The sequence below is a fragment of the Oncorhynchus masou genome, chromosome 5 (genome assembly GCF_036934945.1).
Source record: "Oncorhynchus masou masou isolate Uvic2021 chromosome 5, UVic_Omas_1.1, whole genome shotgun sequence".
In the NCBI taxonomy this organism is placed as follows: Eukaryota; Metazoa; Chordata; class Actinopteri; order Salmoniformes; family Salmonidae; genus Oncorhynchus; species Oncorhynchus masou.
In genome coordinates this window covers 32,036,886-32,059,747 of record NC_088216.1, presented here as the reverse complement: position 1 = coordinate 32,059,747, position 22,862 = coordinate 32,036,886, and the positions used below count along the sequence as shown (strand labels likewise).

Here is a 22,862-nt window from a genome sequence, read left to right as displayed (position 1 = left end):
GTTCCGAGGTGGTCATTGAAAATAAGAATTTGTTAACTGACTTGCCTAGTTAAATAAAGGACAAATTAATTTTAAAAAAACACTACAGTTCAGTAAATGACAGCAACAAATTCATAATGGAGGAAACTTACCTCTCGTCCTGTGAGTATATGCCGGGCCAGCTTGACTTTGGCAAAGTTCCCCTTGCCAATGGTCTTGAGCAGCCGGTAGTTCCCGATGTGTGGCTGCTCCTCTGTCGTGGACGCCACAGAGTTCCGACATCTCGGCAGGCTGTGCCGACTCCCCGACTTAGCCGGCGGGGCAGGGGGCTCCTGGTAGCCCTCCACAGAAGTGTGCTGTAAGAATGACATGGGTGGAGAACAACAAATCGTGTCGGTTTAAAAAAAACATGTATTTTATTGAACAGATAGAGGATCAAAGTGTGGAACGATAGAAAGGTTGTGTCAAATGGGAGTAGGCCAGATTTAAATGTATGCCCAACATCTAAGATGTATGCCATTGGCTGCGGCATTAGGACAAGACCAGCTTTCCACCAGCAACATGCATGTCTCTTCTACACAGTCAGAAAGCTAAAACAGCTAGTGATACTATATCTGCTACATAAATCAGGTTTCCATCCAGTAAGTACATGTCTGCTAAAAATCATGACAGCCCTGATGGAAACAGCAAATGTTACTCTAAACTTTACAAATGTCAACAAAACAAATCAATAAGACAAGGTGGGATCTTTTCGTTCTTGTAAAAATTAATTATGCGAGAAATGGCAGTGGAAATGCTTTTATGTGCAAATATTGATTATTATAACCATCATATCGAAGTCACGTGATGATATGTTGTGTGGTCCTCCCACTACAACTCGGGAAAGCATGCAGTTTATTAGGTTACTGATGAAATAAGTTATGATGTACTTCACAGGATGGTGAAAATGCACAGTGATGAGCTTTTCAATAAATATCAAGGGTCTTTTTCTGGTGTCAGGATGATCGATGCTTGGCTTCTGTTTGACACATACAAATAATCTTGCTCTTTTGTCAATAATAAAACCAGAGTGGGCACATTTACTATAGTTTATAACACAACATTTTAGTGACAAAACAGTAGAGTTGAAAATGCAATGGATACCCATTTAACTTGTGTTTTTTTATTTGGTACATGGGAATTTTACCACGAAAGTTAGTTTTATGTGAACTACATAATTCACAGCCTTTAATATGCAACAAGTCAATTTGGTGGAAACATCTCTGGCGGGAAAATGCACATAGGTTTTGTGCGGATTTTAAGAGTATTTGCATGAAAATCTGTCGCCAATTGGATGTATCAAATTGAAAAGTACTGTTATTTTCTACACAGATCACACAATTATTGCGTAATGATCTTCCCTGATCTTCCCAATACCTCCGATGCATTTCAAATCACATCAAACCATTCTTCAGATTGATTTTATAGCATGTCAGACTGAATTTTAAGACTGTCACTGGCTGTTGATTCTAGAGGTCGACCGATTAATTGGAACGGCCAATTAATTAGGGCCGATTTCAAGTTTTCATAACAATCGGAAATTACTATTTTTGGGCGCTGATTTTGCCGTAAAAAAAAGGCAAGTCAGTTAAGAACACATTCTTATTTTCAATGACGGCCAAGGAACTGTGGGTTAACTGCCTTGTTCAGGGGCAGAACGACATATTTTCACCTTGTCTGCTCGGGGGATCCAATCTTGCAACCTTACAGTTAACTAGTCCAACACTCTAACCACCTGCCTCTTGTTGCACTCCACGAGGAGCCTGCCTGTTACGCGAATTCAGTAGAAGCCAAGGTAAGTTGCTAGCTGGCATTAAACTTATTTTATAAAAAACAATCAATCATAATCACTAGTTATAACTACACATGGTTGATGATATTACTAGTTTATCTATCGTGTCCTGCGTTACATACAAATCGATGCAATGCTGGGGGATGATTTAACAAAAGCGCATTTGCGAAAAAAGCACAATGGACAACTATACCTAGCCAGTTAAGAACAAATTCTTATTTTCAATGACTGCCTAGGAACAGTGGGTTAACTGCCTGCTCAGGGGCGGAACGACAGATTTGTCAGCTCAGGGGTTTGAACTTACAACCTTCCGGTTACTAGTTCAACGCTCTAACCACTAGGCTACCCTGCCGCCCCTCATTGCAAACTAATTTGCCATAATTGTACGTAATTATGACATAACATTGAAGGTTGTGCAATGTAACAAGAATATTTAGACTTAGGGATGCCACCCGTTAGATGAAATACCGAATGGTTCCGTATTTCACTGAAAGAATAAACGTTTTGTTTCCGGATTCGACCATAAAATGACCAAAGGCTCGTATGTCTGTGTGTTATGTTATAATTAAGTCTGATTTGATAGAGCAGTCTGAGCGATGGTAGACAGCAGCAGGCTCATAAGCATTCATTCAAACAGCACTTTCGTGCGTTTTGCCAGCAGCTCTTCGCAAGCACAGCGCTGTTTATGACTTCAAGCCTATCAGCCTAATGGCTGGTGTAACCAATGTGAAATGGCTAGCTAGTTAGCTGGGTGCATGTTAATAGCGTTTCAAACGTCACTCGCTCTGAGACTTGGAGTAGTTGTTCCCCTTGCTCTGCATGGGTAACGCTGCTTCGAGTGTGGCTGTTGTCGATGTGTTCCTGGTTCGAGCCCAGGTAGGGGCAAGGAGAGGGACGGAAGCTATACTGTTACACTGGCAATACTAAAGTGCCTATAAGGACATCCAATAGTCAAAGGTATATGAAATACAAATGGTATAGAGAGAAATAGTCCTATAAATACTATAGTAACTACAACCTAAACCCTCTTACCTTGGAATATTGAAGTCTCATGTTAAAAGGAACCACCAACTTTCATATGTTCTCATGTTCTGAGCAAGGAACTCAAACGTTAGCTTTTTACATGACACATATTGCACTTTTACTTCTCCACCACTTTGTTTTTGCATTATTTAAACCAAATTGAACATGTTTCATTATCTATTTGAGGCTAAATAGATTTTTATTGATGTATTATATTAAGTTAAAATAAGTGTTCATTCAGTATTGTTGTAATTGTCATTATTACAAATAAATAAAAAATGTAAATCGCCCGATTAATCGGTATCGGCTTTTTTGGCCCTCCAATAATAGGTATCGGTGTTGAAAAATCATAAATCGGTCAACCTCTAGTTGATTCTAACACATTTATCACAGGGTGAGTTCGTAATAATTGTCTGATATCAATATTGGGTTGTGGGACAAAAAGAAATGTAGTTACTGGATCTCAACTGGTTGATGTTGGACTTCTAACCTGGATATATGAACCGACTGTTGACTTTGAAACCCTGGCAGCTGTACCCACGGCACGCGTAGCAAGAATTCAGGTGTCACTGTCCACTTCCGAGGCAGCCCATGTGTGATGCCTTAACCTCCTTGACATTATCGGACAAATAACTGAGTGACCCATGTGTTTGTTAGTGACACACTGATAGTAGTTCATAGACATTTATACACCGTAGTAGTCAGGCCAAAATACAGCACTATCCAGTGTGTATACTAAACATTCATTTGTTTCCAAAAGTCAGAATTTCTTCCCACCACCATCTTCCCAATAACAAACACATGGGAGTTTCTATATATTTTCCTCATAAAGACATTGCTACTGGGCACAAATCTCAACACACAGCTCCCGTTTCAGATGAATTCAGATTATGTGCCTCTGATCTTGACATTATGATGGACTGATGCCACTGTATTGAATGGCACTGTACTGTATCATAAGCAGTGGGATCGTAGTATACCAATACACCGCACAATCAAATGAGTAAATAGTAATAAGGTTAAGTACACCACTGCCAATGTATGCCAATGGCTTCATGACAATGTAACAGGGAAGGGGTGTCAGGGATTAACCCTGTAACAATTGGTGAAGTACATTTAGCGCAGATATTTGTCATGACCATACTTCTCCATACTCTGAATTCACATTCATCCTCTGTAGTTCGAGCACTTTTGTAGCACTGCCATTCATTTCCCTAGTGAACACATCCCAGGTCTCAATCACTTGAGTAATTTATCACTGGTGACTGCGTGAGTGTTTGTCCCAAGAAAACCTTGCCAAAAATATAGGCCAGTACTGTCGTACTTGAAGACACAAGGAGGTCAATTATGGTAATGATCGAATAAACAAGACGACCCGCCATTGTAAACACTGACTAAATGTAATATATCTGGAGAGGAGAAAAAAGGCTGTGACCTTGGGACAAACGTAGAAGTCGTCGTTAGCCTCAACGCAGTTCGTTACGACAGATGGGAAAATGGTGGTGGTGGGCAGAGCTCACAGATCATTTAGCGACTGCCGACCGGAGGGTCGTAAAATCAGATTTGTGGAGTGTTGTCAAGGAGTGTCTCCTTCAGAAGGGGAGTGATCAATTGCATATTATAGGTAATTCCTTGAAAACGTAAAAACAGGTGGGGCTGCACAACTAACACAAGTGACAGCAGCATATAGAGATGGAGTGCTGTCGTTATGTTTTCTTTCTCCATCCTTTGGCAGGAGCCTTGTGCAGTTGTGGTCTACTTTGTGAGCAATATCAACACGCTACTAGTCACCTCCATATACGGGCTACCAGATGTGGGACAGTGGCATCTCCCTCCAATAAAAATGGAAAGCATATCATTATACAAACAGACTGATATAGTCAACAAAATAGGTGACGTTGGGAAATGCTTAACACTATGGCAAAGTGTAATCAACAATATTATCCTAACGATAGCATTATACCGTATAGTGGTATTATAATATAACCAACCAACCAGAATGTTGAGGTTTCACAGACCACACTTCCTCTCATTACATTACAGTATTATTATAACACCTTAACTTAGTCTAATTAAATCACAGATGTTTGATGGATGTTTTTTCAGATCAGCCCATTACAGAGCACCAGTGCCCACTGTTGTTTTAACCTATTTTTTCCATCCAGATAGTTCATGTTGCCTACCTTCTGAATGGGGGTTAGGGGCATCTCTGGTGTTTGCCCTTGCTTTTAGCAGTTCGCCACTTATTTCTGCTCAACTTGCTCGCTCGTTCACGCTCGCATGCCTCGCTAAGCCCTAGCAACGGACCATCGTGTTTTGTAACACACGTTTTCTAAATTCTCCTTCCTCGTCTGCCAGTCTACAATCTGGTTTGATCAAGCTCAGGTCATTCCTGAGCCTGTATTCATAAAGGCATTGAGTAGGAATGGACACAAAAAAAGGAGGACCGAACAGGCCCCCATTAACATCGACGGGGCTGTAGTGGAACGGGTTGAGAGTTAAGTTCCTTGGTGTCCACCAACAAACTAACATTGTCCAAGCACACCAAGACAGTCGTGACGAGGGCACAACAAAACCTATTACCCCCTCATGAGACTGAAAAGATTTGTCATGGGTACCCAAATCCTTAAAAAGTTCTACAGCTGCACCAAAGAGCTGGTTGATCACCGCCTGGTATGGCAACTGCTCTTCATCCAACCGTAAGGAGCTACAGAGGGTAGTGCGTATGGCCCAGTACATCACTGGGGAAAAGCTTCCTACCATCCAGTTAAATTCCAGCCTAGTTAAATAAAGCTTCTATCCAGGACCTATATACGAGGCGGTCTCAGAGGAAGGCCCCAAAAAATTGTCACACATTCCAGTCACCCAAGTCAGACTGTTCCCCCTGCTACCACACGGCCAGCAGTACCGGAGCACCAAGTATAGGTCCAAAAGGATCATTAACAGCTTCTACCCCCAAGCCATAAGACTGCTGAACAATTAATGAAAATGGGCACCAGGACAATGTATATTGATTATACATAATCACTTTACCCCTACCTAAATTTACAAATTACCTCGACTAACCTGTGCCCCTGCACATTGACTCGGTACCAGTACCCCCTGTATATAGCCTCATTATTGCTATTTTATTGTATTTAGTAAATATTTTCTTCATTCCATTTCTTGAACTTCATTGTTGGTTAAGGGCTTGAAAGTAAGCATTTCAGAGTAAGGTCTGAAAACCGGTTGTATTTGCCACGTGACAAATTACATTTTTATCTAGGATCAGGTCCCACCGACTCTTAAACTTTTATCCATTATGTTCTAGAAGGAAAAACTGATCCTATATCAGCACTCCTAATATGACACACTTTGTGGATATGGGCCCTGATCTAGGATCAGTTTGGTCTTTTAAATCAAAATGAATAAGGGGGGGGGGGTGCTATATGAGAATTCATGCCATCTACTCTCATATTCAGCTACCTAACTACCTGCCCTTCTTGTAACCTGCAGAACATTCCTGACAAATGGCATGTTGTGTAAAGACGCTTCCTTAAACATTGACAATTCAATTAATAAATCATTCAAAAGCCTAAAACAAGTTGGTCGAGATTAAACTTGCCTTTGATTTATCATTATATTTCCTGCACTGATAATAATCAACATAACCAAAACTTTTAATAGCGGACGCAAAACATATTTTTTTGCTCTAGCTCTGATGCAGGTCAACACTTGGGTAATCTCAGTCAGCAAAATGGCTTTGAAAAGACAAAGCAAAGACTGCAAGTGAAATATGAAAAAATATCTACCTCCAGCATACTATCAGATGGGAGAGTATATGCAAGCACTGGCATCAGCAGTAATATTGTCAATCAACTGCTCAGTCATTGGAAGCTATCGGGGCATATGTTCCCGCTTGTAAAAAAAAGAAAGATGTTCCAGTCAAAAGTTCAAATGCACCTACCTCATTCATGGGTTTTTCTTTATTTCTACAATTTTCTACACTGTAGAATATTAGTGAAGACATTAAAACTATTAAAATAACACACATGGAATCATGTAGTAAGCAACAACAAAAAAATTCAAATCAAAATATAATTTTATATTCTTCAAAGTTGCCACCCTTTGCTTTGATGACAGCTTGGCAGCTTCACCTGGAATGCTTTTCCAACAGTCTTGAATGAGTTCCCACATATGCTGAGCACTTGTTGGCTGCTTTTCCTTCACTCTGCTTTACAACTCATTCCAAACCATCTCAATTGGGTTGACGTCGGGTGAAGGCCAGGTCATCTGATGCAGCACTCCATCACTCTCCTTCTTGGTAAACTAGCCCTTACACAGCCTGGAAGTGTGTTGGGTCATTGTCCTGTTGAAAAACAAATGATTGTCCCACTAAGCGCAAACCAGATAGGATGGCGTATCGCTGCAGAATGCTGTGGTAGCCACGCCGTGTCTTTGTGAGACGCAGAGTAGTTGAACGGAGGATCTCCGCATTTGTGTGGTTCTCACCGTGAAGCATGGAGGTGGTGGTGTGATGGTGCTTTGATGGTGACACTGATTTCTTTAGAATTCAAGGCACACTTAACCAGCATGGCTACCACAGCATTGTGAAGCGATACACTATCCTATCTATTTTGCACTTTTGCACTACCATTTCTTTTTCAACAGGACAATGACCCAACAGGCTGTGTACGGGTTATTTTACCAAAAAGGAGAGTGGCTGTGCTGCATCAGATGACCTGGCCTCCACAATTACCCGACATCAACCCAATGGAGATGGTTTGGGATGAGTTGCAACGTAGAGTGAAGGAAAAGCAGCCAAAAAGTGCTCAGCATCTGTGGGAAGTCCATCTGTGGGAAGTCCTTCAAGACTGTTGGAAAAACATTTCAGGTGAAGCTGGTTGAGAGAATGCCAAGTGTGCAAAACTTTCATCAAGGAAAGGGGTGTCTATTTTTGAAGAATCTAAAATAGATTTGTTTAACACTTTTTTGGTTACTACATGATTCCATGTGTGTTATCGTATTTGATGAATGTAGAAAATAATAAATAAGGAGTAGGTGTCCAAACTTTTGACTGGTACTATAGATATGTTTTGTCACATACACTGGATAGGTGCAGTGAAGTGTTGTTCTACAGGGTCAGCCATATTAGTACGGCACCATTGGAGAAAATTAGGGTTAAGTGCCTTGCTCAAGGGTACAGATATTTTTTACCTTGTCAGCTTGGGTATTTGAACCAGCAACCTTTCGTTTACTGGCCAAATGCTCTAACCACTAAGCTACCTGCCACCCCCTTGTACTAAAAGTACCATTGTACTCAGTGTGACATATAGCCTACTCACAGTCTCACACTGTACCCATTTATTTCCTGAATTGAGGTTGACCTGAGTCTATTACTGCAGTAAACAGGGTGTGTGTGTGTGTGTGTGTGTGTGTGTCTGTCTGTGAGAGAAAGAGATATTGACAGTGTCAGGTCTGAATGAATGAAACAACGGCATGGGACTCACTCTAGCTGTGGACTTACTTCCCTTTCACTGCCAGGGTTTGTCTAGCACAAAACACGACAGAGTGCTAGAGCGCTGAGGAATTACCTCATAAAATCAACATCCACCTAGTCCAAGGCTCGACTAACGGGAACAGACTGAAGGTCATTGTGAGGGCAAGAGAAGTTTATCTAAGCTACTGAGGAAGCTTTTTCAGGTCCATTGACTTTGGCGCTTGTTTTTATTCGTTTCCACCTCTTGGGGATTTCAGAATCAAAAGTCTTGAAAATCTATTGTCCAGTGTGGAAAAGTGAGACTCAAATAAATGTATCTGAAAAGGGACTAATTCAAGAACTCCTGTGGGAACTAATACCACACAAGGGTTTCATATCAGCTTATTATCTGTGCTCATTTTGGCGGTGATGCTTCACAAAAGTTGGAAACTGTACCCCTGCAAGGACGTGAGGGAATTAAATTTACCAATTCCTCCCGAGCTTTGAAAGCAGATACCTTCCCTTAACTCATTCATGTCATCTACAGCACAGATGTCTATAGGGGAAACTCCAATTATGTAATTTCCCCAACATTCTCTTCTCCTTGCTTTGGACCTGAGGGAAGCGTTGATCAAATGAACCTAGTCAACTGCTCCAGCGCAAACTTCAAACGTGGTCAATTTTGTAGATCAACATGGTTGAGGACGTAATGCAGGCATGCCACAATGGCATCGGACTTTGCGGTCCCATCGATAAGCTGTCCAACCATGCAGAATGACAGAAAACTGGGACCGGTATTGGATAGCATCTGACTATAAGAGCAGGTGTTGCCACTTGTATCTGGGCATTCGTTATGAACCTCTTGATTAGTTTCTCTCACAGATCACAGACATAGCTACCGACTTGTCTGGTTCGTGGGCACAGAGACTTTCCAAAAGCTAGAGTTACACTGGCATTGCATGTGGGCTGTATCATCTGCTGCACTTAGGGTAATCTTTTTCTGGTCTTCATTTCAGTATTATCGTATCAATTAGTTTCCTCCTTTAGCTACTAGGGAACGATACAAATGCAACATTGACACTGGGAGTCAGATGCAATGAGCTGTGATGCAATTAGCTTTACGACTTATGCAAATTTCCAGTCCCTAACTAACATACATATACCAGAACCACTGAGCTTTATTACCTGCTGAAGTGGATAAACGTCCCTAGATTATTTATTTTCCATCCAAGTGAGCCGCCATTGGCTGCTAGTAAGTGTACGCAACACTTGTGTTTATGCAGCGCCAAAGATGTATCTGTATCAACCATTGCTGGTTTCTTGCGGGCACTAGCTATAAACGTTGCCATATGTGCCACAGGGTTGCAAGGTGACTCTGCTACGGATCAAATGAAATCTAAATGGAACAGGGCCCGGAGTGGATGCAAACTGTCAATCGTAAACACATTTACAGGACACCAATGGACCGTTCCTTTTCTTGCTTCACCCTTACGAGTCAGGGCCATTGACTGATGTGTTGTTTGAGAAATGAAATGCATTAGTTACTTTTCAAGAAAAGTCTGTTTATGATTCATTCCAAGGGGACTATTCGGTGTAAACTAAGCTGACCAAGGGTAATTTAATATGAAAGGCGCTGTAGAAAGTTAGACATACTTTGATGTCCACTGAGAGCCATGTTCTCTTCACAAAGAGGTTATGAGTAGGGTTGCACATTTTGGGGAATATTCAGGGATGGAAACTTTGTGGGAATTAACGGAAACGTATGCAAATTAATATTAATACCATTTAAATGTAGATACCTTTTGCATTGGATATATTTACCATATCATACAAAAACATAAACCTTTTCATAAGTAGATAATTGCAAATGATTAAATCCTTCCAATAGAAATAAAAATGTAATTAAATGAGTTGACTCTTCACATGGGATAATTTCACTGAACAACAAAAAGGAATATTAAATTATCCATCGCGTCTCCCAAAAACATTTTCAACATACATCTGTGAAATTATAGTCTAGAAACAAACGCTTTGGTTATCTTCCATGTCTTCTCCCTGGACCTCAATGTCCACCTCTTGAACATCAGACACTGAGGCATCATCTTCACGGTCACTTTCCAACCTAGTTGAGGTTGGCTCGTTGTCAGGCTCAAAAAGCCTCAAATTTGCCCGGATGGCGACCAATTTTTGAACCCTTGTCGGTCAGCCTGTTGCGTGCTTTGTGTGTGTTCCCAAACAAGGACCAGTTGCGCTCGGAGGTGGATGAAGTTGGTGGGATTTGGAGGATGATGGAGGCAACAGGGGAAACAGCCTCAGAACCACAAAGTCCCTTCCACCAGGTGGCTGATGAGATATGGTGGCACAACTGCCATATTGCATCTCCATCCCAAAGCCCTTGCTTGGAAGTGTACTTCACCAGACTGCCAAGAACCTTGCCCTCATCCAGGCCAAGGTGGTGAGATAGTAGTGATGACACCACAGGCCTTATTGATCTCTGCACTAGACAGGATGCTCTTGCCAGAATACTTGGGGTCCAACATGTACGCTGCGGCATGTATGGGCATTTTTAGAACTGTAATTTCCTCTGCTTGGAGCAACTGAAGTGGGCAGGGCAGTACAGATTTCTTCTCTTACATCTGCAAACAGAGTCTGAACATCAGACAGGATGGCATTGTCTCCCTCAATCCGTGCAATGGCTACTGCTACACGTTTCAGGAGTTTCAGGCTGCTTACCACTCTCTCACAAAATACATCATCCAGGAGGATCCTCTTGATGGGGCTGTCCATAATCAGCAGACTATGATATGGACATTTCTTGGAGAGACTCCTTCCCCTCCAGGAGACGACAACACCACCCCAACGGGTGTTGCTGGGCAACTACAATGTGGTGCTCTTATTCTTCTCACTTTGCTTGGTGAGGTAGATTACTGCTGTAACTTGACCCTTCACATACTTAACAATTTCCTTGGCTCTCTTGTAGAGTGTATCCATTGATTTCAGTGCCATGATGTCCACGAGGAGCAGATTCAAAGCATGAGCAGCACAGCCAATGGGTGTGATGTGAGGGTAGGACTCATCCACTTTGCACCAAGCAGCCTTCATGTTTGCAGCATTGTCTGTCACCAGTGAAAATACCTTCTGTGGTCCAAGGTCAATGATGACTGCCCTCAGCTCATCTGCAATGTAGAGACCGGTGTGTGTTGTCCCTTGTGTCTGTGTTCTTGTAGAATACTGGTTGAGGGGTGGAGATGTAGTTAATTATTCCTTGCCCACGAACATTTGACCGCCCATCATAGATTATTGCAATACAGTCTCTTTTCTCAATGATTTGCTTGGCCTTCACTTGAACTCTGTATCCAGCAAATGAGTAGATAACGCATGTCTGGGTGGAGAAGTGTATGCTGGGCGAAGAACATTCAGAAATCTCTTCCAATACACATTGTCTGTCAGCATCAGAGGTGAAAGAGTTGCATACACAGCTCGAAAAAGATATTCATCACCATTTCTGACTATGTTCCTCCAATGAGTCAAAAACAACTTCTGATTCCAGGAGGACCATGAGCTGTTGCTATCGATAAGGTGTTCGATTCATTTTTTAAAACTCAAATAGAGGGACTTTTGTCAGAGGTTGCTTGTTGTGAGCGCAGAGGGAACTTTATGCACTTGGCCAGATGATTCTGCATCTTTGTTTGCATTCTTCACATATGATTTGGCACAGTGTTTGCAAATGTACAAAGCTTTTCCTTCTACATTAGCTGCAGTGAAATGTCTCCACACATCAGATAGTGCCCATGGAATTTTCCTGTAAAGAATTTTTTTTAAAGAGTAAAAAATAATAAAAAAATCCAATTCCATGTACAGATAAATAGTTAAGCACTTACAACTCCTTTGTAAGATAAATGTTTTACAATAAAACATGTATGGAAACAGGTGAATTAACACTCAGGCTCAAGCAAGCTAAAACCCACAGTTTTTACTACCAACTAGCAGACATTTTAACAAGTTAGTTATGATTTAAACACATTTTGCTGTAGGCTACTACACTGCTCAAAAATAAATAAAGGGAACACTAAAATAACACATCCTGGATCTGAATGAATGAAATATTCTTATTAAATACTTTTTTCTTTACATAGTTGAATGTGCTGTCAACAAAATCACACAAAAATTATCAATGGAAATCAAAAATGTATCAACCCATGGAGGTCTGGATTTGGAGTCACACTCAAAATTAAAGTGGAAAACCACACTACAGGCTGATCCAACTTTGATGTAATGTCCTTAAAACAAGTCAAAATGAGGCTCAGTGGTGTGTGTGGCCTCCACGTGCCTGTATGACCTCCCTACAACGCCTGGGCATGCTCCTGATGAGGTGGCGGATGGTCTCCTGAGGGATCTCCTCCCAGACCTGGACTAAAGCATCCACCAACTCCTGGACAGTCTGTGGTGCAACGTGGCGTTGGTGGATGGAGCGAGACATGATGTCCCAGATGTGCTCAATTGGATTCAGGTCTGGGGAACGGGCGGGCCAGTCCATAGCATCAATGCATTCCTCTTGCAGGAACTGCTGACACACTCCAGCCACATGAGGTCTAGCATTGTCTTGCATTAGGAGGAACCCAGGGCCAACCACACCAGCATATGGTCTCACAAGGGGTCTGAGGATCTCATCTCGGTACCTAATGGCAGTCAGGCTACCTCTGGCGAGCGCATGGAGGGCTGTGCGGCCCCCAAAAGAAATGCCACCCCACACGATGACTGGCCCACCGCCAAACCGGTCATGCTGGAGGATGTTGCAGGCAGCAGAAGGTTCTCCACGGCGTCTCCAGACTGTCACATCTGTCACGTGCTTAGTGTGAACCTGCTTTCATCTGTGAAGAGCACAGGGTGCCAGTGGCGAATTTGCCAATCTTGGTGTTCTCTGGCAAATGTCAAACGTCCTGCACGGTGTTGGGCTGTAAGCACAACCCCCACCTGTGGATATCGGCCCTCATACCACCCTCATGGAGTCTGTTTCTGACCGTTTGAGCAGACACATGCACATTTGTGGCCTGCTGGAGGTCATTTTGCAGGGCTCTGGCAGTGCTCCTCCATACACAAAGGCGGACGTAGCGGTCCTGCTGCTGGGTTGTTGCGCTCCTACGGCCTCCTCCAAGTCTCCTGATGTACTGGCCTGTCTCCTGGTAGCGCCTCCATGCTCTGGACACTACGCTGACAGACACGCAAACCTTCTTGCCACAGCTCGCATTGATGTCCCATCCTGGATGAGCTGCACTACCTGAGCCACTTGTATGGGTTGTAAACTCCATCTCATGCTACCACTAGAGTGAAAGCACCGCCAGCATTCAAAAGTGACCAAAACATCAGCCAGGAAGCATAGGAACTGAGAAGTGGTCTGTGGTCATCACCTGCAGAACCACTCCTTTATTGGGGGTGTCTTGCTAAATGCCTATAATTTCCACCTGTTGTCTATTCCATTTGCACAACAGCATGTGAAATTTATTGTCAATCAGTGTTGCTTCCTAAGTGGACAGTTTGATTTCACAGAAGTGTGATTGACTTGGAGTTACATTGTGTTGTTTAAGTGTTCCCTTTATTTTTTTGAGCAGTGTATTTACTAGTTTACAAAAAAATCATGTGTCATAAAATATATTAACCCCACCTAATATTGTATTCAAAACTTACCAGAAAGCATGTAGTCCTTGGCTCAGACAGTATAGTAGTGTGGGTTCAATAGCATCTCATTAGTATGCAAGATCTTGAGAATCGGCTGTACATGTGATGGAAGAATGCACTGTGCATGCAAAGGGTTGCAATTCCATTGAATTGGGGATAGTTTAACCAAAATATGCCATAAGACCTAAAATTGCCTTGTGTATCCCACAAAAAAGGTTCACCATTATAAGCTAACTTTTCTGGAATTTGAAGAATTTCGCTTCAATTCATCAATTTACCAGAAAGTTTGACCCTTTGCAACCCTAGTTATGAGTCAATCTTTTTAACCAAAAGGTTAACGAGGTACAAATCTGTCGTTCTGCCCTTAAGCATGGCAGTTAACCCACTGTTCCCCGTGCGCCGAGGATTATGGCAGCCCCTCGCACCCCTCGGATTCAGAGGGGTTGGGTTAAATGCGGAAGACACATTTCAGTTGAATGCATTCAGTCGTATAACTGACTAGGTATCCCCCCCTTTCCTTGGCTAACGAGAGAAGGAATTATTTAGCGTGGTTGTTATCGACCTAACCCAGGGAAAGAACTTCATTCAGATAGCCAGTCAATGTAAAAGACTCTTCTTGACAAACCGTACCCTAAACGATAAACATGGGAATAGCTGTTAATAATGGTTTTGTTATTTTCATGCTATCCAGATGACCGCAGTGAAACTCACTGAGGAGTCAATGGATTCGGTTTCCTTTCTTGGAAAGCAGGTAGGTGCACCAGAGGCTCTTTCTATGGTGCTTTTTACGAACAGCGATGACACCACTAAAATTCCAGCATTTGTGTGACAATGAGCGCACTGCCTGGACACAGCAATCCAGAAAGGTACATTAGCCCACCCCCCCGGCCCGCCTCTTAGAAAGCCTCACTCCTTTCTCACACCCCTTGAAGCTTGTTATACAATTGTTGGTTGAAAGGCCAAGCAGTAATATGGTAAGCTTTAGTGAACTCCTCTTTCACTCACTTTCACTCTCACTTTCTTTACGGGGAGAGTTACTGGTTCCTTACAGCCGGAGGGCTGTTAGTAGTAGTGCATTGCCTACGGCAACAATGGGCATTCTGACATCAGCAGAGGCAAGATAGTCATCCTAAAACTACACAACATGGAGGTTCTCTTTATGCCAATCTGATGGAAAATGGCAACCTTTATCCCCCAGAGGTTCATTTTCTTCTGATTTATTATCAGAATTTGTGTTGCAAGACCAATGGCTTCATTTATGCACAGTAAGCAACTTCATACATACCATAAAGTGATACAAAATTATGAAAACCTTGGACTTTAAAAACACATTTGTCAATTCTTTCCAACGCTGTCCTGCTTTTGATAAATATTTGATGAGGTTATTTCCATCTCAATATGTACCTGGAGAGAGGCAGATATTTGGCAAATGCAGGGCACACAAGTTTATTTGTTACATTGATTCAATGTGGGGAGGTGAGTATTGAAGCCAGTCAAGCTACTTTACCTGGCCCAGACAAGTTGCAGTCAGATATTCATCAACACAGGTCCAAGAGACTTTTTACCTGCATTTAATCACATTTCTCTAATACAGGCTCTCCTAGAAGATTTAAAACAAACAAAAAGCAACTGCCCCCCCCGCCCCAAACTTATTCCAAGCAGTCTTGAACAGTCATAATTTCCTTTAGGAATTCACGTTTCACTACATAGAACAGTGCCCTGATTCTCTCAACAGCAACATCAAGACACTAATCATTAGCCTACTATTATGCTGAACATTCAATAATATCCAAAGACATTGATTTGCAATTTATTTTTCAGCATTACACAATGTCTAGTAATAGGGCACTTAACTGGATTGTAATGGAAATCGGCCCTGCTACTGCAGTTAAGAGGAAACAGGACCCAGTTCTGTCAACTTGCATGTCTTCAAAACCCATTTTCTTTCAGTGCAGTATTTTACAGTAAGTTAAAACAAACAACTCGTTCTGGAATCAGAAATGAAGTAAAGCACTTCTTTCCCATTTTCAACGGGCTTTCCCCAGACATTAGCTGGTAATGTCAAACATAACACAGAACTGAAACGTGATAGCTGTCAAGAGAAACTACGCTTCTGATGCCTGCCTTTTCAACGTTAGGTTACCTCAATGTAGGAAACTAATGTGTATTTCAAGGGTGAAATTCTTACCCGCCTTAGTCCCAAGAAATGAATATGGAATGATAGCAAGACAAACAACAAAGCTGTGTAGAAGAATGCACTGTTCAGAACTACTGTAGCGTACTACTAATATATATCATTCCCTCCTGACAGCATGGATCAATACCTCAGAGAAAGGGCAGTAGCACTTAGCTTTTCCATGTGGCATGCCATGCTTAAATGTATTAACTTATTTCATTAGTCAGCCATTAAATCTATCTTGTATTGAGGCAATAAGCAAACTAGAGACAGACAATATAATAATGGAAGTGAGGTATAGCTTCACAAAAAAAAAATGAAAGTCATGTGGCGCTCATGGAATGGAATGTCATTCTTTCAATGAGCAGTGCATAGACCACAGAAATCAAGGGTTCTGCCAATTTGTTCGTGAAAATGTCAAGGGATGCATTTGCTAAATACATTTTTTGGTGGTTGACTGAAGAGATTTTGTATCCAAATTAGGGCTGGGCAATATGGCTAAAATATTATATCACAGTATTTTTTTTTAAATTAATTACGGTATTTTTAGTTTTTGAATAATAAAAGTAATAATTTTGAATAATAAAAATAAAAGATACATTTGCTTTATGAGTAGTGAGTGATCCTAGGGAAGAAACACATACATTATAAGTGATTTGAATTAATCTTTCTCCATTCTGATTGTTTTATACTGTTCAATTCAACCAAAACAAATTTCAGCACTTTTATCATTTCTGCATTTCCTGCACTCAATTGCAGTGGTGGAAAAAGTACACAATTGTCAAACTTGAGTAAAAGTTTAAATGTTTTTGGTTTTAAATATACTTAAGTATCAAAAGTAAATGTAATTGATCAAATTTACTTATGTATCAAATGTAAAAGTATAAATAATTTCAAATTCCTTATATTAAGCAAACCAAATGGCACCATTTTCTTGTTCTATTTTTATTTACGGATAGCCAGGGGCACACTCCAACACCCATACATAATTTACAAACAAAGCATGCGTTTAGTGAGTCCTACAGATCAGAGGCAGTAGATGAACAGGGATGTTCGCTTGACAAGTGCGTGAATTGGACCATTTCCTGTCCTGCTAGCATTCAAAATGTAAAGAGTACTTTTTAGGTGTCAGGGAAAATCCATGAAGTAAAAAGTACAGTATTTTCTTTAGGAATATAGTGAAGTAAACGTAGTCAAAAATATAAAATAGTAAAAGGACAGATACCAAAAAAACAACTTAAGTAATACTTGAACGTATTTTTACACCACTGCTCAATTGAGAGAATTTCCACACTGCCACGTAGGGCTGCACGATTTGGGCAAATCATCAAGGAATTATTTTTAACCAAATGTTGCAATTGTGATTTGACTTGCCAAATAGAGCAAAACTGTTGGAGTCATGGAAATAAAATAACTATTCTAATTCTATAGCTAGAATATAATAGTGGGCACTTTGAATACAGTGTTGTTTGAGATATCAACAAATTAAAATGCCAGGGAGGAGTAATTGTGACATAGTAGGAACTAAAATGTTGATAAGTGTTTTCTAGGGGACACTATAAGCTTTGGCAACATTGTATGTTTTCTCTTAGCTACTTCATGTAGCTAACATATTCTTGCGTTGCATATTCCTCTTTGTTTGAGAAGATACTGTTGCACAAACGTGCGGATTTTGGTCTACACCATCACTTGTATTATCAGGCTGTATTAGCTAGCTATTTGCTCTTACTCAGTACATTTATTAGCTAGTTAACTATTAGCATAAGCTGCTAACAATTAGGGTCAAAAGATTTTGGGCAATTTGCTAAAAGACAAACTAGCTGTTTGCTGATGTAAGAAACACAAACCTTTAGTGTCATTATAGAAAGCTAGTGGATTTATATTAAGAAGTAAAGTGAAAACAGCATTGTTTTCATCAACATTGTTGCATGTGCTGCATTGATCATGCAGACTGGACACAAGTGTCTCCTGGTTGAGGAATGTCAAATGAGATGCTTGAGTGACAGGGGGTGTGGCTAGGTCTGTGTGGAAAGTGGCACGAAAAGAAATTAGACAATTAGTGAAATAAACTATAAAAATTGACATTACACATGGTGTATAACATTTAATAAAACAAACATTCAAATACCGGTGTAGAAGGTAAAGTAAAATCCAAAAATGGTCCCTGCATCAATATATGTATATCATAAAATACGGTATACCGCCCAGGCTTAAACTAAATGAATTATACCAAAAAGTCCGCAGATATTGCTAGGTGGATCGATACCAGTTGTAGGCCTAACTAATTGATTTGACAACCACTGTGTCATGTGACATTCCAAAAGAATGACAGAATGGTTCTGAAAATTTAGAAAATCTCCACAATACCTTTATTCTCACAAGTCAGTCTACTATTCAGAAGGCCTAAAAGGAAAGATATACACCCATTTTGAATGTTATTGTGCATCTCCGAGTGAAGTTAGTTCCCTGGGTAATTTAATATTTTCATGTGTATCTGAGCTATTCGCCGTTCAAGCAGGCAGAAATACAGCTGGTATGACAAGTTTTGCTTCATATGACATATTCGACCATTGTCTTTCGTACTTTAATTCTAAGCGCCGCCCATTCAAATGAATAGAAGCCGCGTATGCGAAGTAGCTTTGGTTGGGAATTTTGGGGAGCTGCGTCCCCCGCGAACAGTTGTCCCAGAGCCTCGTAGCTGCTTCTGTGGACTCTGAATTACGCTTTACACGTGATCCAACAGTCATTCATAAACATGCAAATCGCAAACACCTTTCTCAGTAACAGTTCAAAAAACTTGACTGGCTTCATTATTAAAAGTCCAACAAAGCGTTTTAGCAACATAAAATCTTGTTTAAAAAATCTGCTCACACACACCCCCAGGAATAATATGACACTTTTTTACATTTACTGACAAGCAAGCACTTAGTCATTTTCATAGAATGTTTGGGGATGACGTAGAGTACGGCATGTGAAGATTCTAAAGCAATATAGAGAAGGAATCAAAGCAGCCGTGCTTTTGGACAATCAATTACACTGCAGTAAATAAAACATCTGGCTTGTCCAAGCCATTATTCACTTTGAACTGGACTGTGCTTACAGGCAGTAGCAACATCGAAACTTTAAATCATTAGAATGCATTCGCCAAAAGCCACAAAATACACCTGAATGGTTTTCTGCAAATATATAAATACAACAGGAGTCTTCCTCCATTTGTTAACTTTACAGTTAATTTGATCAAACAACCATGAAAAGGTAGACTTTCTCTCCCTCAGTTACGCACATCAACAACTAATGCTAGCCAGAGCAAGATGAGCCGTTTAAGCTAGTTGGCCGTCAAAATTGCACTGATAAACAATGGGAATTGTAGCCTACTCGTCCTTGTGCAGCTTGCCTGCAACCAAGCTACGGTTAAAGTTGGCTAGCTTGCTACTTTACAGACAAATGAGAGAACACCGCACTCTGACCATGATTAGCTTGGCTGTTTACATGTTATGTAGAGCGTTCGTGACTATTACTTTTTTGGCCTGTTTACTGACACCGGCCATATTCAGCTGGTGTTGTGCGTTCATAATTTCATTAGTTATTAGTGCTCTGAAATCAGAGTAGATAGCCAGAGTGAATTTGCAAACGCAAGCGATATGCTAACTGGATAAATTAATTGAAGTTCTTGCTAGCTACTGTAACCCTCAGTGGCCTATTCATATCAACAACAAGTTCAACAACTAATGTTAGCCAGAGAGAGGAGCTAAAATCTAACGAGGGAACAGTAGATAAGCCCTCAAACTTTTTAGCTTGTAGTTGGCCGTCAAAATTACACTGACAAATGATAACGCCCTTCTGCAGCATGCCTGAGGGGCGGCAGGTAGCCTAGCGGTTAAGAGAGTTGGGACAGTAACTGAAAAGTTGCTGGTTCGAATCCCTAAGACGACTAGGTGAAAAATCTGTCAATGTGCCTTTCAGCAAGGAACTGAACCTTTATTTGCTCTGGATAAGAGCGCCATTTAAATGACAATCACAAATGTTAATGCATGCTTGTCCCAACCAATGATTTATACACACACTAGATGACTGCCAGGGGGCGCTGTGTTGATGACACCATGCCTCCTTCTTGGCACTCCCCCACCATTGTAAAGAAATATGTTGGAAGCTATTGAAACGCATTTATAAATGTCTACATTGCCACATTTATTCCATTACAGACACCGTAAGGCATGTTTAAATTATGTGAGCTCAACATTCAAATATAAATATATATATTTATTTTTTTGAGATTACTTATGCTTGATTACTTATGCTACTGTCCACACCAAAAATATATATCTCATTTTGCCTTTAAAAACATTTAATTTAAATTGTGTAGAATTCCATCCATTCCTATGAAGCACTGCACCTACTGGGGAGTGTCAATATGGCCAATACATAGCATCAGTAATCCAGGGTTTATATACATCATTGGTCACAACCTACGTTTTGACAACTGAATGGGAACTTGTCTACCTTTCCGCCCATTTGATCGACGAGATATGCTAACTGTGGATAACATTCGTTCAAGTTCGGACCTGGTCAGCTAACAAAATGACACCTGAATCTCTAGCCATAACCAGGAAGGGTTAGGCTCCGTGTTCTAAGCTTGCCAAATAAATGGCTACATGAATATGTAAGCTAGCTAGCTAATTAGCCACGTTATGACTGACTTGTGATCATTGCCCTTGTTAGTTTGATTGCATTGACATTCTTAGCCTTAGTTACATTCGTCCGTTTTTGTCCAAAATATTGAGTAATTGAAACAGGAGGATGCAATCGAGGATGCAAAATGTACCAGGCCAGCATCATAGCAATATTTGGGTATATATATATCTACTGAGGAAATTCATATACGGCTATGTGGAAGCAAACTGACCATCCATGAGATCAAAATAATGTTTTCATAGTGTTTAACAATGACATTGTTTACAAACGGGAGGAAAAGCTTATATTTGGGGGTAAAGACAGTTGAACTAAACTCATGAGGCTTTCTGAGTTATATTCTTAAAGAATGAATGGATATATACCAATCATTAAATTGCAAGTCAACTAATTTATGTAACAACTAAGCCTACCTGTAACAACTACCTGAAAGCCATGTTCATTTTCTTTAAAATCAGAGCAAAATGCATCATTCACAATTTGTCATCAACGACCGTACGACAGACGATGATCATTCAAGGCACTAAGAGACGGCCTGCTGAGATGGATTTCTTCCCGCACGTATAAGGCCTACCGTGATCTCAAAGTTGAGTCACAGCTTTTGAACTGCATGCCATCATCGATGAAGGGGACATGGTCTAGATCTAATGTTGCAGTAGGCTAACAATAGCAATTGTCCTATGCTATGGGACATTTTAACAGCGGTCTCCTCCAGAAATTGAAATACCGTGTAACTCTCTAGTTGTTATAATCAAGCGAGGCAACATTGTGTCTGATTTGTAGACTAAGGTTTCCATACATGGATAACCGAAAGCATCATTTAGAACGCAGTCTTCCACGCAGACATGGCCCAAATTCTAGCTACTACAAATACGAATGTTTATGTGTAGGCTACGATAGTCTACAATGACATGTGTAAAATTTGATCCGACGAACAATTTCAAATGCACTAACGTTATAAAATGACAATAGCAGAAGATGGGTAACGTTAGCTAAATCCCCATTGCCCCCACGGGCTATGCCGCTAACTTGCTCACCGATAGGTTACATAGACAAGTCCAATTTTAGCATTATTATGATTCACACGCATCACCACACAGACTTAGCAAAACATAATAGCGTCATTAGAAAAATATAGACCATAGGGAAGAATATACATTGGATACTTACATTCTCTGTATCACGCTCATTCACAGTGGGCAATGGCGTTCTGGTCGACATTTTGTGTGTACAGGCCGCTAAGCACCGAGCTTGGCAGCCGCCGAGAACAGTGCGACGAGGGAAATATTAATTTGACTTTTTTTACACCACCGGCATTTCCAACCCGTCCGTCCAAACCGCAGTATTCCAAACTACAGCATATCTACTTCAAGGCCCGCTTGGAGCCAGCGCAGGGCTATCTATGCTGATAGATGCGCCCCCGGGTACGAGGCAAGCGAGTGTAGCGGGCCGAGAGAACGGATAGGAGTTTGTATGAAGCAGAGAATCCAGCATTGATCCACCCTGATAGATGGGTTGACACACACTAGGAACGCGAGATGGGGGAATAGTAGTAAAAGGAACACCCTATACGGGAGCGATCTTCATTCTCCCTCCCAAAAGACGAGGATTCATGCAGGATAGCCTACGCGGGTACAACCAATGTTCATGGAATATATTTTATAGAACACATGCAAGCCAAAAAAAATATATTCCTTCGTAACGCTGTAAGAGGAAAGAACATGACAGTAGCAACGCTAGGTGGCGAGAGAGGGATCGAGTAACATGAGTCAAAGGGAGGGATTTTTTTCATTAAGAATGAAAGAAAATGTTTAGGATGATGACGTCTTTGTAGTAGCAGGAGAAGGTTCTTGATTGTTGACCTATGCTGCCAATGATCTGCCTGCATGTGCGAACCTTTTGGAAAGCATCATAATGATCATCATTCTTGGGTGGAATATCATCTCGATTTAAATGATGACCTTCCTAAACATTCGAAGTACCCTATTTGTAAAGCATACCATAATTTATAAGCAACTTGGTCATTGATT

The 22,862-nt window shown here is 41.0% G+C and overlaps 1 protein-coding gene across 2 annotated transcripts in view; it reads right to left on the bottom strand.

Annotated features, from left to right (window-relative positions):
* The window catches only part of LOC135539429 (serine/threonine-protein kinase MARK1-like), an 81,970-nt gene extending 59,383 nt beyond the window's left edge, over positions 1 to 22,587 (bottom strand). For both annotated transcript variants that reach the window (XM_064965311.1, XM_064965312.1), the window contains exons 1-2: positions 22,003 to 22,587; positions 132 to 335 (exon numbers count right to left, since the gene is read on the bottom strand). In XM_064965311.1, coding sequence (XP_064821383.1) covers positions 132 to 335; positions 22,003 to 22,053 — 255 coding nt within the window. In that variant the 5' untranslated portion in view covers positions 22,054 to 22,587. The remainder of the gene's footprint in view (positions 1 to 131; positions 336 to 22,002) is intronic.
* Between the last annotated feature and the right edge of the window lie 275 nt (positions 22,588 to 22,862).